The 17,942-nt window shown below is 41.9% G+C and overlaps 1 protein-coding gene across 9 annotated transcripts in view; it reads left to right on the forward strand.

Annotated features, from left to right (window-relative positions):
* Positions 1-580: 580 nt before the first annotated feature.
* Positions 581-17,942, forward strand: part of LOC104641239 (COMM domain-containing protein 1) — a 127,574-nt gene continuing 110,212 nt past the window's right edge. For 3 of the 9 annotated variants that reach the window (XR_012834773.1, XR_012834774.1, XM_075749665.1), the window contains exon 1: positions 590-1,158. Coding sequence is in view for 4 of the 9 variants with exons in the window: in XM_075749665.1 (XP_075605780.1) it covers positions 760-1,158 (399 nt within the window). In the remaining 5 variants the exon portion in view is untranslated. Of the gene's footprint in view, positions 1,159-1,596; positions 1,735-2,340; positions 2,471-2,940; positions 3,027-3,446; positions 3,516-3,850; positions 3,943-4,390; positions 7,765-17,942 lie in introns of those variants that run through there. The other 6 variants (XR_012834775.1, XM_075749666.1, XR_012834771.1 and 3 more) reach the window with 5 other exon arrangements.

Consider the following 17,942-nt stretch of genomic DNA (forward strand, 5'->3'; position numbering starts at 1 on the left):
GTAACTACAGCTGATTGACCACCTGGGGGTTAAACCTCAGCTGCTTGATGAACTGATGCCAGAAATGAGAAATAACAATGTCCTTTAGTGTTAGGGAAGGTAGGTAGGAGCAAGTCCCAGAAGCAAATAAATGGTTGCACATGGAAAAGTAAAGTCTTTCTCCTTGATCTAAAGTAAAGGTGGGTGAGGGAGGGTGAAGAGCAAGAACAAGACACTACTTAGGTCCTCTGAAAAGTCTCTTAAGGTGAAGCAAACATTCACCTTCCTCCGTTAAGGGCTTGTAAAGAGAACAGCTGGAGCAAAAAGCGTGGCCTCACAAAGCCGCCCCGCCGTGAGGGGGAGCGAGGTGACCCCAAGCAACCGCTCGCCATGCCGCCATGGACGTCACCGTCCGCGCCCGGGGACCCCCGAGGAAGATCCTCGGCCGGCAGGTAGGCCGGAAAACAGCAGAAAAAAACTGTTTTCCCCTTATTTCTCCTCACAGCTGCGACTTATCTTTTAATTCAGGCATCGCGCCCGCCGTGGCAGCCTGCCGTAAAGCACGCGGGCTGGCGGGGAGGGGGCTGCCGTAAAGCGCCGCAAAAAGTCGCGCGTCCCCCCCACCCCTCTCCGCACACGCACGCCCCTGGCTCGTACCCTGTCCCCTAGCCCCCGCCAGGCTGTCGGGGTGGCGGATGTCGCCGGCGGCGGGCGGTCGCTCGCTCCCGCGGGCAGGGTCGCAGCGTGCATAGGGGCCGCGGGCAGGCGCTACCCCACACCATGCTGGCTGCCGCTTGGCTGGGCAGGGATTTCTGGGGGCTCCTCCGTGGCGTGGGGCGGAGGCGGCCGGGCGGCGGCGCCAGGCCTCTGGCTAGCCGACCCGGGGCGGTGGCTGAGGCGGTGGAGGGGCGCGGCGGGGGGGCGGGCGGCGACCGCCATGGCAACAGCGGCGTCTTCTGCCTGGCGGTGGGCGCGGGGGCTCTGGCGCGGCCACGCGCCGCGCCCGTCTTGCGGCAGCACCAGCGACTGCTACGCGAGCACCAACAGCTGCTGCGCGCGCCCGCTGCTGCCTGGCGCCTCCTCAGCGGCGGGGCCGGGTCGCGACGAGCGGGAAGCGGCGGGGTCGCGCCGCCGGAGCGCCCCCGGGAGAGGCGTGTGGCGGGGCGCTATGCCGAGCTGGTACGTGACCTGGGAGGTGGTGGGGTTGTGTGGCGCGACGGTGGCTTTCTCGCCTTCGTCGGTGCGCCGAGCTGCCGGGAGCGCTCCTCCGCTGAGGGGCGGGGGTGAGGTGGTGCAGCCCCGAGCGGGGGAGCACTTTTTACCCGGTAGCACAGCGAAAGTCGCTCCGCTTGTTGGAAGCGGGTATCACGTCCAAACTTGGAGACACATAAGGGCTTTTTAAGTCTCTCGGTAGTGGGGTATTTTCCTTTTGAAGGCTAAGTTAATGTTTAGTAGTTAGAGGCCGTGTCTGTGTGTCTTGCGCAAACGCAGGTTGTTTCCCATAACTTACAAGGCTTTCTGGCTAGTTCAAGTTTGTGTTTGTCTTGATTAATTCTGTTATATGCCAAGTTAGGGTTTGCCTTCCTGGCCTGAAGTTCTTGCTTTCTTGCTTTTCAGTATGAAAACCCTTGGACGATCCCAAATATACTGTCAATGGCAAGGATGGGTTTGGCGCCAGTTTTAGGCTATTTGATTGTGGAAGAAAATTTCAATGTTGCCCTAGGTGTCTTTGTTTTGGCTGGCATAACGGATTTGGTATGTTTACATCAGTTTGGAAATACTTTGGGGATAGTGTGGGTTGCGGTGATCCCATTGACGTACACTGAAACTTAGACTCCAATGTAGAATGGAAATGAATAAACAGACTAGTTTTTATATTAATTGTTTTCTAGAAATGGTATATACATCTTTTGTGACATTGTGAAGGGAGCTCACAGATAACCGAAGGGGACTTAAGTGCTGCTGGAACGAAGGGGATATTAGGTTTCCCTGACCAGCCCCAGGTGGGCATTGTCCAGTCAGCGCTTATGCACTGTCTAGCGATCCGTTACTGTATGCAGGTGTACCCAGTGCACCTGGCATGACAATTGTGACAATTTTAGAACAGCAGTTACCTTTTTTCCTTTTTTTTTTTTCCTTTTAATAATGAGAACTGAATATGTTCAGAGGCTTCCCATATCTGGAATGTAATGTGAAAAAAGTATGATACAAATATCAGCTAACAGGTATCGTATTTCATCTTGGTTAAACTAGCTGTATTACATGATGTCATTCATGAAATATCTCTGTAACAGTAGCATATGTAAGCTATTTTTATTCTTAGTTTTCTAACAGAGAAACATTGAACTTTGTTCTTCCTAGTTGGATGGATTTATTGCACGAAACTGGGCTAATCAGAAATCAGCTTTGGGAAGTGCTCTTGATCCTCTGGCTGATAAAATTCTCATCAGTGTGCTCTATGTAAGCCTAACTTGTGCAAATCTTATCCCAGGTGAGAATATGTCATTATTTGCATGTACTATATAAGGTAAAGAAGCTGATGATATGTATAGTGACCTTTATTGTGTGTCTAGAATGAAAACTCTGTATAGCTCGAAACTCTTGCTTTCTCAGTTGCACTTTGCTATTTGCTCCTCTTAAATTCTTAAAAAACATCCCTCCCCCAACACAATAGACCTGCAAAACAAAAAGTATTACTGCTGGTTTCAAATGTACTTTCTTTAAAGCAATAGTAGTTAGTAGTTGTGTAGAAAGTTTTCTCATAGACTGGATTGTTTTAAGACTTTAGATGAAACACTTTCAGAAGTCATCTTAAAAATATTCAGTTGTACACAAAACTTGTTCAGAAGAAGTTGAGAGTGGTAATTTCTTCTTGCTTCATACTTTGCGCTCTTTTGATTTTGTTTTGGTTTTAATCATGGACGTCATTTTTCACTAGATCCTGTTGGCTTGGTTTTTCAGTTTCACTTACTTCCATGATTATTCTGAGGGACGTAGCGCTCATTGCTGCTGTTTTTTATGTGCGATACAAAACTCTTTCTCCACCGGTAAGTGTGTAGCGTACTTGTATGAACATGTAATCATCTTATTTTGATTAAGTCTTCTGTGTTTTTACAAGTATGAAAAAATGAACAAGCCTTTAACAAAGTTGTAACCAGGAGATTTTCATCTTGAGACTTGATGGTTGCTCAAAACTTGGGTGGGTAGCCTAAGATGTGATGCTGTACTTGTTCTTTTGCCAGATAGATTTGTAAGCAGAACAGTATTTCATAAAATAGGTTTCATAAATATGAGTCAGAAATACTGATAACTTCTTTTTTCACCTGTGTATGATGTGCAATAAATCATATAAGAGCAGAAGCAGTATAATTCTTTAGCACTACAGTTGACTTTTGTATCATGCGAAGAGGTATATCAAGTTGAATATACTAGAATTGCCTTTTTTCTTCTCTTTTGTCCCCCAACAGCGAACACTCAGTAGGTATTTTAACCCCTGTTATGCTACTGCCCAATTAAAACCAACATTTATTAGCAAGGTAAGAGTAATAACTCGTTACAAAAGGTAACTCCTCAGTACTTGGAGTGGTATGTAGTTTGGAGGGAGGAGGCTGTTTACTACTAGTGCTGAGTGCAGTTTCAAAATAGTGCCAACTAATTTGGAGGCAACTTAAATTCTGAGGGATTTTCAACTCTATATTCTCTCATAGCACATGATAATTTCTAGTGTGTAAGATGCTTCTTTAAAAGAGGTTTCTAAATAAATTTTCTGTATATAGACTAATACTGAAACCAGTAATAAAAGGGTGTATTGGTGTTCCTTGCATAATACATATCTTCATTTCAGTCACATTTCCTATTTTGCTTTTATCAGATGAATACAGCGGTTCAGCTAATTTTGGTGGCAGCTTCTTTAGCAGCTCCTGTTTTCAATTATGTGGACAGCATATATCTGCAGACATTATGGTAACTTACTTCTTCATTTTTTTTTTTCTTCATTTAATGTACTACTAAAGAAACTGGTAATTGAGATTAATGTTATTGCATGGAACAAAAAACCTGTGCCCAAATGATGTAATAGACCCATATGGCTGAATTTTTACACGTTTATTCTTAACTGACACAGGAGCTAGATATTTATTGGTGCTTAATTTACTATACAAGCAAAAAGTAGTCAAATTAAACTAGTTAAGATCCAGGAATAATAGTGAAGAAACAAGTCTTCAGAATAGACATGGTATACACAGGCAAAGTGTAAATTCAGATTAATGGAAGAGAAGGAAGTGGGAAGAAAGGCTGTATGGGTTCTTTATTTATTCATGCTCTTGAAAAAGCGACCTTGATATCACTAAAATTAGACAGGAAGTGTTTTCTCATTTTTGCTTTATATTGTACCTGCTATCTTGAAATCTAGGTTTCTGAAGCCTCTTTGAAAAGCACCTGAAGAAATCCAGTGATTCCTGCTAGACTATAGGAAGGAAGGGGAGGGATGGAATGAAAACAACTGTAGAGGAGGATACCTCCTTAGAAAATGGCTGTTCCTTTCACTGTTGTCACTGGAGGTCTGAACTGAATCTGAATTGTAGCTGACAGCAGGTGTTACAAGTGCAGTTATTTCTCCTGAGCAGTTGGGTAAGAGTTCAGAACGAAGAAGCTGAACAGCAGAGAGCAGAATTACTTAGTAACATAGTTTAAAGTAGTGGGAAATCCAGTGTTACTTGTCTTTTAGTGGCAAAAAAACCCCACAAACACAAACCCCAAAGCTTTTAAGGAACTAGGAACTTTGATCTTAACAGTCAATATGGTCTTTCATCCTGTTGGAAAGCCACATCTGGAACTGCATCTGTGAAAGACACATACCTTGCTGCTTGTCTGGGACTCTGTGAGAGAGTTTCCATGTTGTGAGTAATGGAGAAATGCTGGGTGTAACTTACCGAGGTCCTCTATAAATGCTCTCAAAAATTACCTGAATGAGTCTGGCAGTGTGTCCAGGGAGGGCAGCAGTAGTGGAAGGGTAGGACTGTAGCGGTGGCTCACACCTGAATGGTATCAGCCTTTGGCACAGAGGAGCACTGCTAATTTAGAAATATATATATGGTTATTCCCCAGTGCCTGGGAAGGGAACAAAAGAGGCTGAAGCTGAAACTTGTGCCTTAGCTTTGGAACTTGGTAAAATGTAAGTTCAAGTCTTGTACAATTTGAACGCTCACCTTTCATACTACCAGGGGATAGTTTCTCATGTCAGTCAGTTCTCAAGCTGGTAAAAATAATGTAGGGTACAAATACTGAAACGGATCTTTTGTCTTCCCTTCTCTAAAACAAGTGCTAAAATGGTAAAAATTTGGCCTAGTATGCAATTATACTGAAGCATGCTACATAGCGCTGGATGGCAGTTCCTTTGTTTATCTAATCCTCCACTTAGTACTGAATTTCAGCATATAAACTGCATTTCTGTAGGACATAGTCCTTGACTGTGTAGTGAAAAATAGGAAAGACACTTAAAAATACCAATTTTTATTATCGTACTTAGAATCAAATGACTTACAGGAACTATTTTCCCCAAAGGTGCATCACAGCTTTCACAACAGTAACATCTGCGTACAGCTACTACCACTATGGCCGAAAAACGGTTCAGGTGATAAATAACAAATGAATTATTCCTGAAAGGGCTGGGTCTTGGCAGCATGGTGTGCTGTCCTGCTGAAGATGGTTGTAGTGCAACTAACTGAGTTTTGGATCAAGAACTCTTGTTTTTCTGCTTAAACTATGGCATCACAATGAAGTGAAGTTTGAATGTGTACTGTGTATATATAAAGAGAGACTTTGCAATGTATTTTAATTTGTTTAAAAATGAGGTTGTTTACAAAATCAAATAAATAATATTCTTAAAGACCCAGGTTACTGTTGCTGCCATGTGCATTCTGAATAATTTTATACTGTTTTAAAGTTAAAATATGCACTTTTCACCAGCTTTTTTGCCATCTTCATGCAAGGCACTAAAGTAGACTGAGATCTGAGAAGATAAAGCAATTCTAAGAACAAATTTGTCTTTGCACCTCAGCCTAAGTCAGTAAACCAGTACTGCTTATTAGGACTTAATGACGTACGTCAGCTTGCAGCAGAAGTAAGCATGTCATTGAGGAACAGTATCTTCAGAAGTTTAAACCAGAGTGATAGAAATTTTACTTCATATTCCATGGTGGTATGGATAAGCCATGAAGAGCCACTGCCTTGCTCCCTTTTCTTTTTAAATACGAGCACCAGTGAACTGTACTCATCAGAGAAGAGTATTGAGTCTCTGAAGGGTCAGCTGTGAAGAGTCTGTACCCACATGGAGTTACATTTCTCATACTATATATTCATTCCTAGTAATCAAAAGAAACTGTCTCCTAGATGTCCAGATTCTTGAAAGTTGTTTAAATAGCCTTGGAGCAAAAGGGCATTTTAAATATTGTCCAAATGAATGGGGAGAGTGGAAGAAACTTTTAGGTGCAGGTAGTGTTAGTTCTTCCTGTACCTCTAGCTTAAAGAAGTGTACGCTGTGATTCCCCCCTCAGGCAAGGGCAACTTGCACGCGTTCTTCGCCTGGTCTCTACTTACAAAAAGATACAGACTAAAGCACTAGGCAGAACTGATTATGTTGATCATAAACTTATATTTTTGAGCAATGTGATGTTTCCTGTATGTCACAAAAAAAGACCGCAACTATGAAGGGCTTAAATAATTGAAATCAGGTGGTAAATGATACCATTGTATTATTACAGAAGAAAATTTGTTGTAGACATCTCTTTTGAGAGCACACAGTCTCTTTTGTGACTGCATATGCTTGTATATACAAAACATTTTAATATTTTTTTATATTTAAACTTGTATAGAATGGTGCACAGAGAAAACACTTGATTTTTATTAGTACCTTTTTCTTAACTGTCCCCATGTTTTGCGGTCTACCCTGCCTCTTATAGTGAAGGGGTAGAGAGCAAAGCCTATGGAACTTCCCTTAAAGTCTCTGAGTATTTAGTAAAATAGAGTATTTTTTTTTTTAACAGTTTAGAAAGGAGAAATTTATTGTACCCAGGTCAGGTCATTCATGTTTGGTTCTGGTTAATGGGATTGGGTTTGGGGGTTTTCTGTGAGTTTGGGGTGGATTTTTTCTTTTTTTAATCACAGATCCTTTTGAAACATTGCATGAAATCGTCAGGGAAGGAAAAAATACCGGTCACTGAAGGCTCCGTGTTGGTGTGTGTGATTACACTTGTCGTTACCTCTGTTGATGATAATTTAAATGTACAATTATTTGGTGGTATGTGCCTGAATATTTGTGTTAAATAAAACTCGTCTGGATGGTAGAGCTACTGCTTTTTTCACTTATGTGTTTGGTACTTGACAGTTACGGTTAGCTTGCTAAGAGCACAACGCATTTCCCCCCGTGAGAAAACTCGGTACATGCGGGGGCACCTGCCATGGCCGCCGCGGCAGCGCGGCCCACCCCATGGTGGCAGGGTGGGGCGGGCGCGGCATGGCGTATACCCGCGCGGTCGCCGTACTCCTAGCCGCGGGCGGGGCGGGGTCGGCGGTGGCTCCGCCCTCTTCACGATGGCGGCGTCAGAGCTAACGCCGCAGCCCCTCGAGGGCTCCAAGCCGCTGAGCGCGCTCCTCAACGGCATTGCTCAGGCCGCCTACTACGGCAACGCGGACATCACGGAGGAGCTGTTGCGCGGGCAGCTCTACCCCGAGTCGGCGTCGGAGGAGTTCCGCGCCCTGCGCGCTAAGATGGGCGGCCTCCTCCAGGTACCGGCCGGGGCGGGCCTGCGGGACGGGACTGCGGAGGGGCAAGGAGCCTGGGGTGCCTACCCTGGGGGTTAAAGCCATTTCATCGGCCTCGCTGCCGCTGGGGGTCTGGTGTGAGTGTCTCCCCCCCGCACGAGGAGGGGGAGGTGGGGGTGGCTGTGGGTGCTGCCGCGGGGGGGTGAAACCGGCCGCCCTCAGCGTGGGGCTGAGCTGTACCGGGCATTTCTGGCACAGGGCTGGCGCTGGGACAAGGCCCTGAGCACTGCCTTGCCCTGCCATGTCCGGGAGGCTTTTGGTTTCATCGGTCACCGTGCATCCCGCGGTGAAACACGGTTTGGTGGGAAGCCGAAACCCGGGCGGAGATCGGGCCCTCCCTTGGCCTCTCCTCAGAAGCAGGAGTCCGGCAGGCCAGTGCGATGTGAAGGGCAAAAGATGAGGCTTGGAAATAAGTACCACTACTTGAGAACTTTCTGAGAAAAGCTACTATTCAAAATACAGATTTCTTACAAGAAAACTGTATTTTGGGAAAAGCATCACCATTTATAAAGTAAAGCAGAAAACAGATTTTGCTTTATGCGTAAGAGAGAAGAAGGTGTTTTTCTCCGGAATGGATTTTTTTTGCTCTCCCTTCAGAGAGCAAAGCATAGAGTAATTTCCAGCAGCTCGGGGTGGCACAGGGATCCTCCAGGTGCAAAATACTCGGATGACCGCTGCCACCCGGTGGTTAAATCCAGAGCTTTTTTGCAGGACTTACAAACTTGGTCGGTAGTTTTTTGGTATACTCACGTGAGGAAAAAAACCTAACTGCAGTAGCATAGTTTTGGCTGGATAATTTTTCATACCCAGGCCCTTGTATTTAGTAGTGAGCTTTTTACGTTGGTTTTTCCCTTTCTGAAGTGTCCTTTTTTGCATACAGCTGCAACACATTGCTTGCTAGGCTTTCCTTAGCACTGCACGTTATTTTTACTGCATGCTGTTTGTATTGCTGAAGATCATCAATCTGTTTTTCAAAACAATATCTTTTAAATTGCTGTTCTCTAAAGAATCCTTGGGATTACCTTGTGTCAGTCTGTATGATGGGGGGAAAAAAAAGTCAGAAATTTTAAAAGGAGTTGTCTTTGCTTGGTTTTATCTGTGTTCTTAATTTGTTACAAGATCAAAACTAAGTGTGTATGTGCTTTTTTAAAAGAAAAATTTCTGTGAAATGTCCTTTTTTGTTTCTTTTTCTCTGTATTGCTGCTTCTGTATTGGAAGTTAGTAAGTTAGTGCAAACATGCGTGTTAGCCCAGCAGATGAACAGTTAACTGCTGCTTTAAATGATGGAATCATTAAGTGCAATGTCACTAGATTCAATAGAGAACGAAGCTTAGTCTCTCATGATTATGCTGTCCTCACAGCGCTGTTAGCAGCAGCCTCCCTCTGTGGAGCTGAAGGTTAAGGAACTGCATGTGTGAAATGTACCACTTTGATATTTTTTTTATTGTTGCTCATGCCTGAAGACAACCGCCTTGGTGGGCAAAGCAATCAGATCTGCCACCTGTTCTGTGAGATGCAGTATGCCAGTTGGGATGTTATTGCCAAAATGGGAGGGGTTTTGCCCCTTTCACCCCATCCATTGCCACTTCTTCTTACCTTTTGACAACTACAGTGCTTTCTGGACTGCTCTGTGAGCTAGCAGTTTTCTGTTGTATTATTGAATAACTCAAAGGGAGGAAGAAAAAGAGAATTCCTGCAAAGTTTCTGAGTTTAAATTGTCTCATGACAAAGATCTGGCGAGCATCTGAGATGATTAAAGGAGACAGTTGGGACTGCATAGCCAACAGTGAAGGGGAGTGAGAGGCAAGATGTGCTCTTTTTTTTCAGCAGCAAGCTATTTTGCAGGCATATTGAAGTAAACTGAAATCAATGGCCTGTTGATGTACTGAGCAGTGAAGTAGAGTTGGTCAGAATTGGACACACTGCCTGTTCTATGCTCTGTCTCATGAGATGATGGTGACCTGCCTTACCAGAGCTCAGGAACTAAAGGCCAGTGAGGATTGGTGTCTGAGTCCATGGCTAAAAGCCAAGGTGTTTTGAGTTCTGCCTGACAGTATCACTGGAAAAAAAGATGGTTGCCCCCTCCACCCCCTCCTCCCCCAAGTATTCTGGCTGATATTTCAACATTTTGCTGTAGATTCCTGTTTAATTTTTGACTCGCTTCTCAGTTTTATTTTTAAAATTAGTTTCCTCTCTAAATCTGCCTAATCCAAATGTTACTGTGGTACCCATTCTTTTATAATAGTAATTTTTCAGACCTGATGGATATATTCCTTTCTTTTTTTTATAACCTGTTTTTCTTGGTGCTTTTTTCTGAGGTGCTATTGACTTACCCCTGAGAGATGTGGCAGATAACACAAGTAGTATTTTTCTAGTTATTTCAATGCAGTACTGCAGTACAGTAACTTTCGATAAATTATAACTTCATACGAATAATCTCCAAACTCCATATAGGCTTTGTTTTTCTGTTTGCAGAAACAGATAGCTCTTTAGCCATCACTGGAATGTGACAGCTGCTCATCCAATATGACGTGTTTGAGGCCAGAAGAAAAGACAGTGGCGCATCCAGAGGAAATAGCTAGAGAAAGTTAGGTAGGCAAATGTAGTTAACAGATGTGGAATTGAATGAGGATGCTGGCACTCGTTTTCTGCTTTTATGACGGGTCCATTGTTTCTTTAATGGTCAGATTCATATGATGCCCTGGAAAGCCTGGAATGAAAGCTGAATCATAAAGATTGATTCTTGCAAGACTTAACCCACAGGCAAAACCAGGGTGTCTTTTTTTTTTTTCTTTCTCAAATATGACTCTTATTCAAGCACTGTTGAGATGTCATATTCTGGACATAATGTTAATTCATGCCCCAGAAAACACAGATGATTAAAATTATTGAATATTTACCCATTGTTGTAACGTGGGTATATAGCTTAGGAGGATGGCAATGTGTTGGGGAGAGGATGTCACATTCCCCACGTGCTGCTTTAAGAATGAAAACTGGTAACAACTGTGATCTTTGAGGTCACGCTTTCCAATGTAAATTAGCATCTCACTATTACCAGGTGTATCTCATGGTCTTCGTGGCCACTACTCTTCTCATCTCCTTATGGATGAAATTCCTGGGAAATAACCAGGGTTTATGCAGTTCAACACACTTTACAGTTGACATTTTGAGCTGAGCAATACACAAACTACTTTGTACAGACACAACTTCATGTCAAGTGTGCATGAATTTGGGGTGCTTATTTCTAGTGGGTGACTTAAAGGAGTAACGCCTAAGTCCTGTGCATGCTTTCAGTATCTCTGTTCTAGAGCATCCTAAAAAATCCCTTGGCTTTCTGGTCATTTTGAGGGCCCTCTCTCTTTTACACCTCTGGGGGAGGGAGAGGGGAAGGTTGTTATTAGAGTTGTACTTTGGAATTAGGGAGGCTTAAACTTATTTTTCTTTCCCTCCATCTGCCTAGTGGAAAAATCCATAGGAAAAGTCCTAGCTATTATTTGTGATACCTTCTTTTCAGTTCTCACAGCTAGCCTACAAATCTCTGCCTCTTGCATAAACTGACTGGTCTGAAGCCATCACACAGAGATATGTTGCCAGCTGTTTCCTTTGTTTGAACGATGTGGCAGGAGGAGGGTGAGGGGAAAGTTGTCTTGGCCCTACAAGTTGCTTAGCTACATCTTTAAGCAGCTGAAAACTGCAAAACACATACATGCATACTAGAATACTTCTAATATTTCATTTATATTCCAGTTGCCTGGAATACTTTTAATATTTCTGTGAATTTAAATATGGGGCCGAGGGGAGGGAGTGTGTTTGTGTTACATTGTGTTTGCTGGTAACAGCAAGCTTCAAAAGTGTTTCTCTGTGCTTATAACATCTTAGTGTTTGGACACACATCTTGGGTGCTGGTGTCTCCCCAGCACCTGAAGGAGCAAGCTCCACCTGAAGATACGTGTTGGCCCTTCCTTGTCAATTGTCACATGAATTTCTGAGCAAATTTATTCCAGTCTTGATATTTAATTCATTGTGAAAAATCTGCATGATTAAAATGCTAACAGCAATGCTCATGTTATCTTTTTGTGGTTTTATTTTTTCCTTCCTCCTGTGGGTGTTGGAGGAAGGGGAGCAAGCACCAGAATAGCAACAGAAAGTCAGAGTACTTGTTTATACAGCCATTTCCCTTGTGTGCAGTGATCTTCATCTGAAGTTCAGGGGACAGCAGGTAACTTTTCTGTCTCCATTTATGATAATACCTAATTGCACTAAATACATTCTTTCAGGAGGTGGCCATACTGCTTATTTTCAAATACCTCATTTAGAAGCCCAGGTCCTTTGGTCAGTGTGGAAAAGATCAGATGTCTTATACTGTCTTCTGTTGACTTTATAGGAAGTGTAAGCACCTAAATTGGATGGGTTGAATAATGCCTCATTCCTGTCTCTTGAGGATATTTTTTTTTCTGACACCCATCTTCTTGATGGTTAGAAGCAGAGAGATTCATTGCCCTTGTGACTCAACTGCTGCAGTGCTTCATGTCTTCTAAGTAGTAATCGTAATACCATAAATCACTTGCTTGTATTAGAGCTGAGTATAAATAAGGTGAAGGACTTTCCTGTACCCTCCTGCATTCCACCTGTGCAAAGCATGGCACCTGTGAAAAGTATGAAGCTGAATAAGGGGCTACAAAAGTGTATCATATTTACTGCAGCAATAATTATTTAAATGTTTCTTTTCCACTGGTTTGTGTATAGAGTCGTCTGTCCTAGTTTTGTATTTATTGAAGATGTCATGACGATGTACTTCTTACAGCGCTTTCTGTTCCTGCCCATGGATCCATTGAATGTGCGTGAATCATCTGACCTCTTTCTAAAATGCCAAATTTACTTTGTAGAGAAATCATGTTACCTGATTACATTTATGTTTTTAAAAATCTCCTTTATTTTCTTGTGTGGAATATCCTGGAAGGTAGAACAAAGCCCTGGGAAAGCCGGCCCTGGAGAACTGTACCCTTTCAGTGTTCTTCTGTCGATTGTTTTTTACCCTCTGCCTTCGTACTTCCCAGCCTCCTGACCTGTAAGGTTGCAAAACGTTGAGAAACTGGGGAGATTAGCTTTTGCAAATTCTCACCCCCACCTTTTTTTGTTTTCAAAGATAACTTCATCTTGATTAAAACACTAAATTTCTCTCCTCCTTACATAAGTTTAATTTACTGTATTAGTTCCACTGGTAATAAAAAGTTACTTTATATCCAGAGTATTTCCACTGTTCTCCTTTTGGTGGCAGTAGGCTACTGGATTTATTGAATGTGATCATTTGCTGCTGTGTTGGAAGTGTACTGGTTCGCTCTGCTGCTGCAGATCAAACTGTACGTTGGCTAAATGACGATAAAAATTTCAGTGTGAGAAGTCTAAATATTTTATTACATTTGATTTATAAGTATTTATTTTCACTAATACTGAGGGTGTCACCATCTGTAATAAATATACTGGTATGTTATTGGTAAGATATTAATCAGACTCTACGTAAGTAATATGTGAGAACCAGGAGCTTGATATCCAACATACAAGATCCACCCAAACTCTATGTATATGCTTTATAACATTCACTAGCCCTCTCCCATCAGTTGTTTTCATTAGAAATCATGCTGATATTTATATCAGATTTTCTAATGACAGTCATCTTTCATTTTGCTGTCATTCAGCCAAGAGGCTGATATTTCTGTCGTTATTAGGCTCTGCTGTGCCACTGGCATGCATGGTGTACGTGCGTCCCATCTTGAAGCTATTTCTATATTGTGAAATGCCCAGCTATTTCTAGTGATTACTTTTATTCATGCCTTCAGAGAAAATCTGTTGAATAAGAAATGTTTTGATCAAAATCTGATCTAAAGGCTTGTGGAGGGGAAAGCTCAGTGTCACTAGCAGATAAAACTGCTTGGTGTGTAAAATCCTCTGGAGGAGCAGCAGCAAACTGCTAGTGCTTTGGGAGCTGATCAGTGCCGTTATTGTGTATTGGCCCTAAAGACTGTCACTCTCCCACTAGGGACTGCAGTCCTTTCCCTATGAAGTTGCTGCTGTTACCTAGAGAGGAGGTCCCAAAGCATTACTGCCCCTGCTTGAGATGGAAGAGACTTGATCTTTATAGAAGAGGTCTGCCCCTAGATGAAAAGTCAGGGCAGAAAAAGTCATAGCATCCACTCAGTTGTGGAGGATAAAGGATTTCTGTTGACAGCCATTGTTGGGAAATAAATGACTTCTTGCATTTTCTAATAAGGAAAGAGAGTAGTCAATCTTTCTCTCCCCAGATACCTTGTGATTCAAGTATGTGGACTGAGTCATGAACTCTTGCACAGTTTGCAGTTGTCAAGCTTCTGCAAGGCTGAGAAGTGGAACAGCCTCAGTCCAAAGACTGAGATAAAATCATTTGGAGACTGACATAAAATCATTTGGGAAGAGTTAGTAGGAGAGACTGCTTGCTTTCTGTTGGTTAGAATTGTGGTTGTGCCTGTATGTATTAACTAAAAAGATAACTCAGTAAGCATGTTCATTCTTCTCAATTCATGTAAAAGAAAACAAGTACTTGTAAAGCAGTATCAACATGTGCCGTGTCCATATGAGGTGCTTTCTACCCAAATACACATCCTGTGTGGTGTTATACCTTTCACTCCAGCAAATGACTGGGCTTATTATGAATAATTTTATTTGTTACTGGGCTAGGAGAAAATATACTAACAATAACTTTGCACAGAATTTCGGGAGGGAATGTCTACAGTGTTATAGTTGGACGTGCATGAGAAAATTATTATTATTTCATTTGATGTTTGCCTGAAACAACTAAGTAACAATCCTAGTCTTTTTTTTTAATTTAGAAAAAACCTCATTATTATACAGCTTGCTAATCTGAACACAGCTCGATTGCTACCTCTGCAGTGTATGGTGTTGCAGCATACATTTTCTTTTCTCAGTGTATAAGCCTATGGTTATTGCTTCTTTTTTTGCCTTATTTCAGCATTGTCTTAGGAGGATAGAAAATTGAAGGTTTACTTGAACTAGCACCTGCTGTATTATGGTGATGAAAATGTTCATGGACGCTGCCCCAAAGCGTTCTTATTAGAGCTTCCAATATGAGTTATTTTAGATTTTAGGTATGTATATGTTCTGTCAGTTCAAATAAGGACTGGTGCAGCTAGCAGTTGTAGGAATAACATAAAACACAGGGGGAAAATTCTTCAAAGGAGTGAACTGGAGAGGAAGGTTGACTGCAGGATGTTACATGGTTGAAGAACATTGACAGGAGTGGTAAGATCGGTGCTTTGCTGCCTAGAGCAGCAATTTATTGCTTGTATGTGTCAGCTAGAAAGAACAATGTACCTGCATCATTCCAGATTTTTTCAATAGTCATTCTTTTGCAATTTCTCCAGTTGCAAAACTTGGTGTTTGTATTACGTTAAAGCCTTTCATGTTTGCAATACAGTTTTCATTGCTATTTAATTACTGAAGTGATGTGTAGAAGGCGGTATTTTTGCTGGTAGCTGTGGGGTGTGGACGTGATGGTATTCTGCACTGTGAGCAGATCTATATGAATTGGGCTGTCGTTTAAACAACAGGGTGTGAGCAAGGATTCCTGTCTGCACCTCTGCATTACAAATTTCACAGCGTTTCTACTATGTGTGTGACTACAAGTGCAACTCTTGAAGGCAGGCAGAAACAGGAGCTCTCCCTCTATTATAATGTAGTTCATTTAATCAGTAGTATTTTCTATAACTCAAGTGCGAAACAGAGGTGAAAGGTCATTACCTAACGAGGCCAATCCAAGACTCATTTCATTTGAGATTGTAAAATACCCATGTACTATAACTGTGCCGCTAAATTGAAAATGGTTTACCTTATGTTTAATGGTTCACTTGACCTTTTGTGTCATTATTTTTTTATGTTCTTATCTATGGAAGAGCTGTAAATTAAAAGAAGTCAGCAGACCTGCATCATCAATGCATAATAGGTTTGGTAAACTCTATATTGCCCAAATAAGAAGCAAGTCAGTCTCTCAGTTTTTTCCTCAATTACAATGTTGATTATATCTCTGCAAGTAGAGATCTAGTTGCTTTGTCCCATTTGCGGAGGTGGGGGCTGCCCTATCTGTCATGTCTAGAGCAGGTAGGTCAGTACCAGCTCTTCATGTTTATAATGACTCTGCATTATGTCTTAGTTTTAAAATGCCTCACTGAAAAATCTGCTAATTGTCTGTTAATGGACTTCCAGAATAGAGTACTGCTGAGAAAGTTTGGTTCCCTGATCGTCGTGATGCTTCATATCCTGTTGATTTCTGATTTCCCTTTTCCCATCCAAGTGTATGGTCCAGTTTATTGCATTTGTAGAACTTTTGCCAGTAGTATTTTCATCTTTAATAACACCAGTAAGTTTTGGATGTGCTCTTTATTTCTCAAAACAAAAAACAAACCACAAAACCCACACAGTTATGATTAGCATGTTACTTATATATGTGTGTGTGTGATTAGCATATGTTGCATATACGCACGTGTGTGTGCACACACATGCATGCACAGAAAGGCAAGTATTATTGATTATGTTGAAATTCATTAGTTCAGTCTGATCCCTGCAGTGTTTCTCTTGACCTTAACAAGAGTCTACTCTGATTGAAAACTAGGGAGTGAGATCTTGCCTTTGAAGTTCATTACTACAAATTAAATGCATCTACTATGCTTAATTAGTATTCATCAATCACATGCTGTATGAAGTATATTTGAAAAGGGGAAGAGTCCCTTAGGTTTCACATGTAGTTTCATGCCTTTATTTCGGTATCTCTAATGCTCCATTCCCTATTCCCCAAAGTGTGGGGGAAATGCCGAAGAGGGTGATGAAGTTCACTGCCATCATCTCAGCACTGGTGATTTTCTGAACTAGTATGAGTTGTCTTTCCTCTTTGATTGTGGCCTATGAAAAAGGGAGAACTTGAGTTGTCTCTTCTTCAATTTGATGCATAAAGAAGGACTAAAAGGAAGGGTTGTACACTGAAATTAAAGTTTTTATGATGCTTTTAAAATTGTGTCTGTTACAACTGGTGTGAAGGAAGATAAGTGCTTGTTTGCTCCAGGAGAGTAGTGATGTGAGCAATGGAGTAAAAATTCTTATTCTGACGTTCCTGGTCTCACATGAGGCTGCCAAACAGCTGAGCAAATAATAGACTACATTCTTTCTTCAAATATACTTTTTTTCTTTTCTTTCATTGCAAGTAAAGATTAATCTTATTAGGACAAGAGACTAGTTGATGGATCTTTTACGTTGAGGTGAGCATAATCTCCTCTGCTAACATATACATCCTCATTTCACGGAAAGTTCAGAACAAGAAGAAAGCAACGGAAAGAGCTGTTAATGCATTGAATAACCAACACCCTGTCAAAGATGCAGAGCTGTGGCATTCACTTGAGCCACTGAAGTTCACAGCTAGCATATGAAAAGGAAATTTGGATGATGCTCACAAGTCAACCTTTTTACAAGTCGAACATCTGAAATTTTCTATTCCCGATAACACTTAGCAGCTACAGTCTTGGTATGACGTACATTAGTTTTTCTACTGTACTGGATGCAGTATATCCACCTACTTCTTTAAAAAAAAAACCCAAAAGCTGACAATACCAAAACTTACAGTGGTGAAAATGCTGTGTGGCTAAAATTATGCCATTTTGCGGGTTGTACTCTCTGGGTTTCTTCCAGTCTGGTGACAAAGTATGATGGAGTCTTGAACTCTTTAACATGTTTGATTGATGTTGATTTTTGCAATATTTTATTTAATTAAAAGAGAAAAGGCGTTAGTGGCACAAAATGCCAGGCACTACAATTGTTACAAGAAGTCTTTTTTTGTTCGTTGATGTTTTAGTCATTGAGCCCAACAGGGCAGAAGTTGTCAGGTAAGAATCTCTGGCAACTTGAGCTGCAGTCTGCATGGTTGGTCTGGTTCCCTGTGTGCTTCCCTGGGCAGGAAGGGTTGGCTGCAACTTACTGAGAGGGCTCCAAGTTCACCTCTAGAGCATCACTGGCTTTAGAACAAGGTAACGTGAGTGACTTTCTTCCAAGGCAGAGCCTAAAATAACCCTTTTTAAAATTTTGTATTTTTCATTATAAATACATGC

Source organism: Balearica regulorum, chromosome 3 (genome assembly GCF_011004875.1).
Source record: "Balearica regulorum gibbericeps isolate bBalReg1 chromosome 3, bBalReg1.pri, whole genome shotgun sequence".
In the NCBI taxonomy this organism is placed as follows: Eukaryota; Metazoa; Chordata; class Aves; order Gruiformes; family Gruidae; genus Balearica; species Balearica regulorum.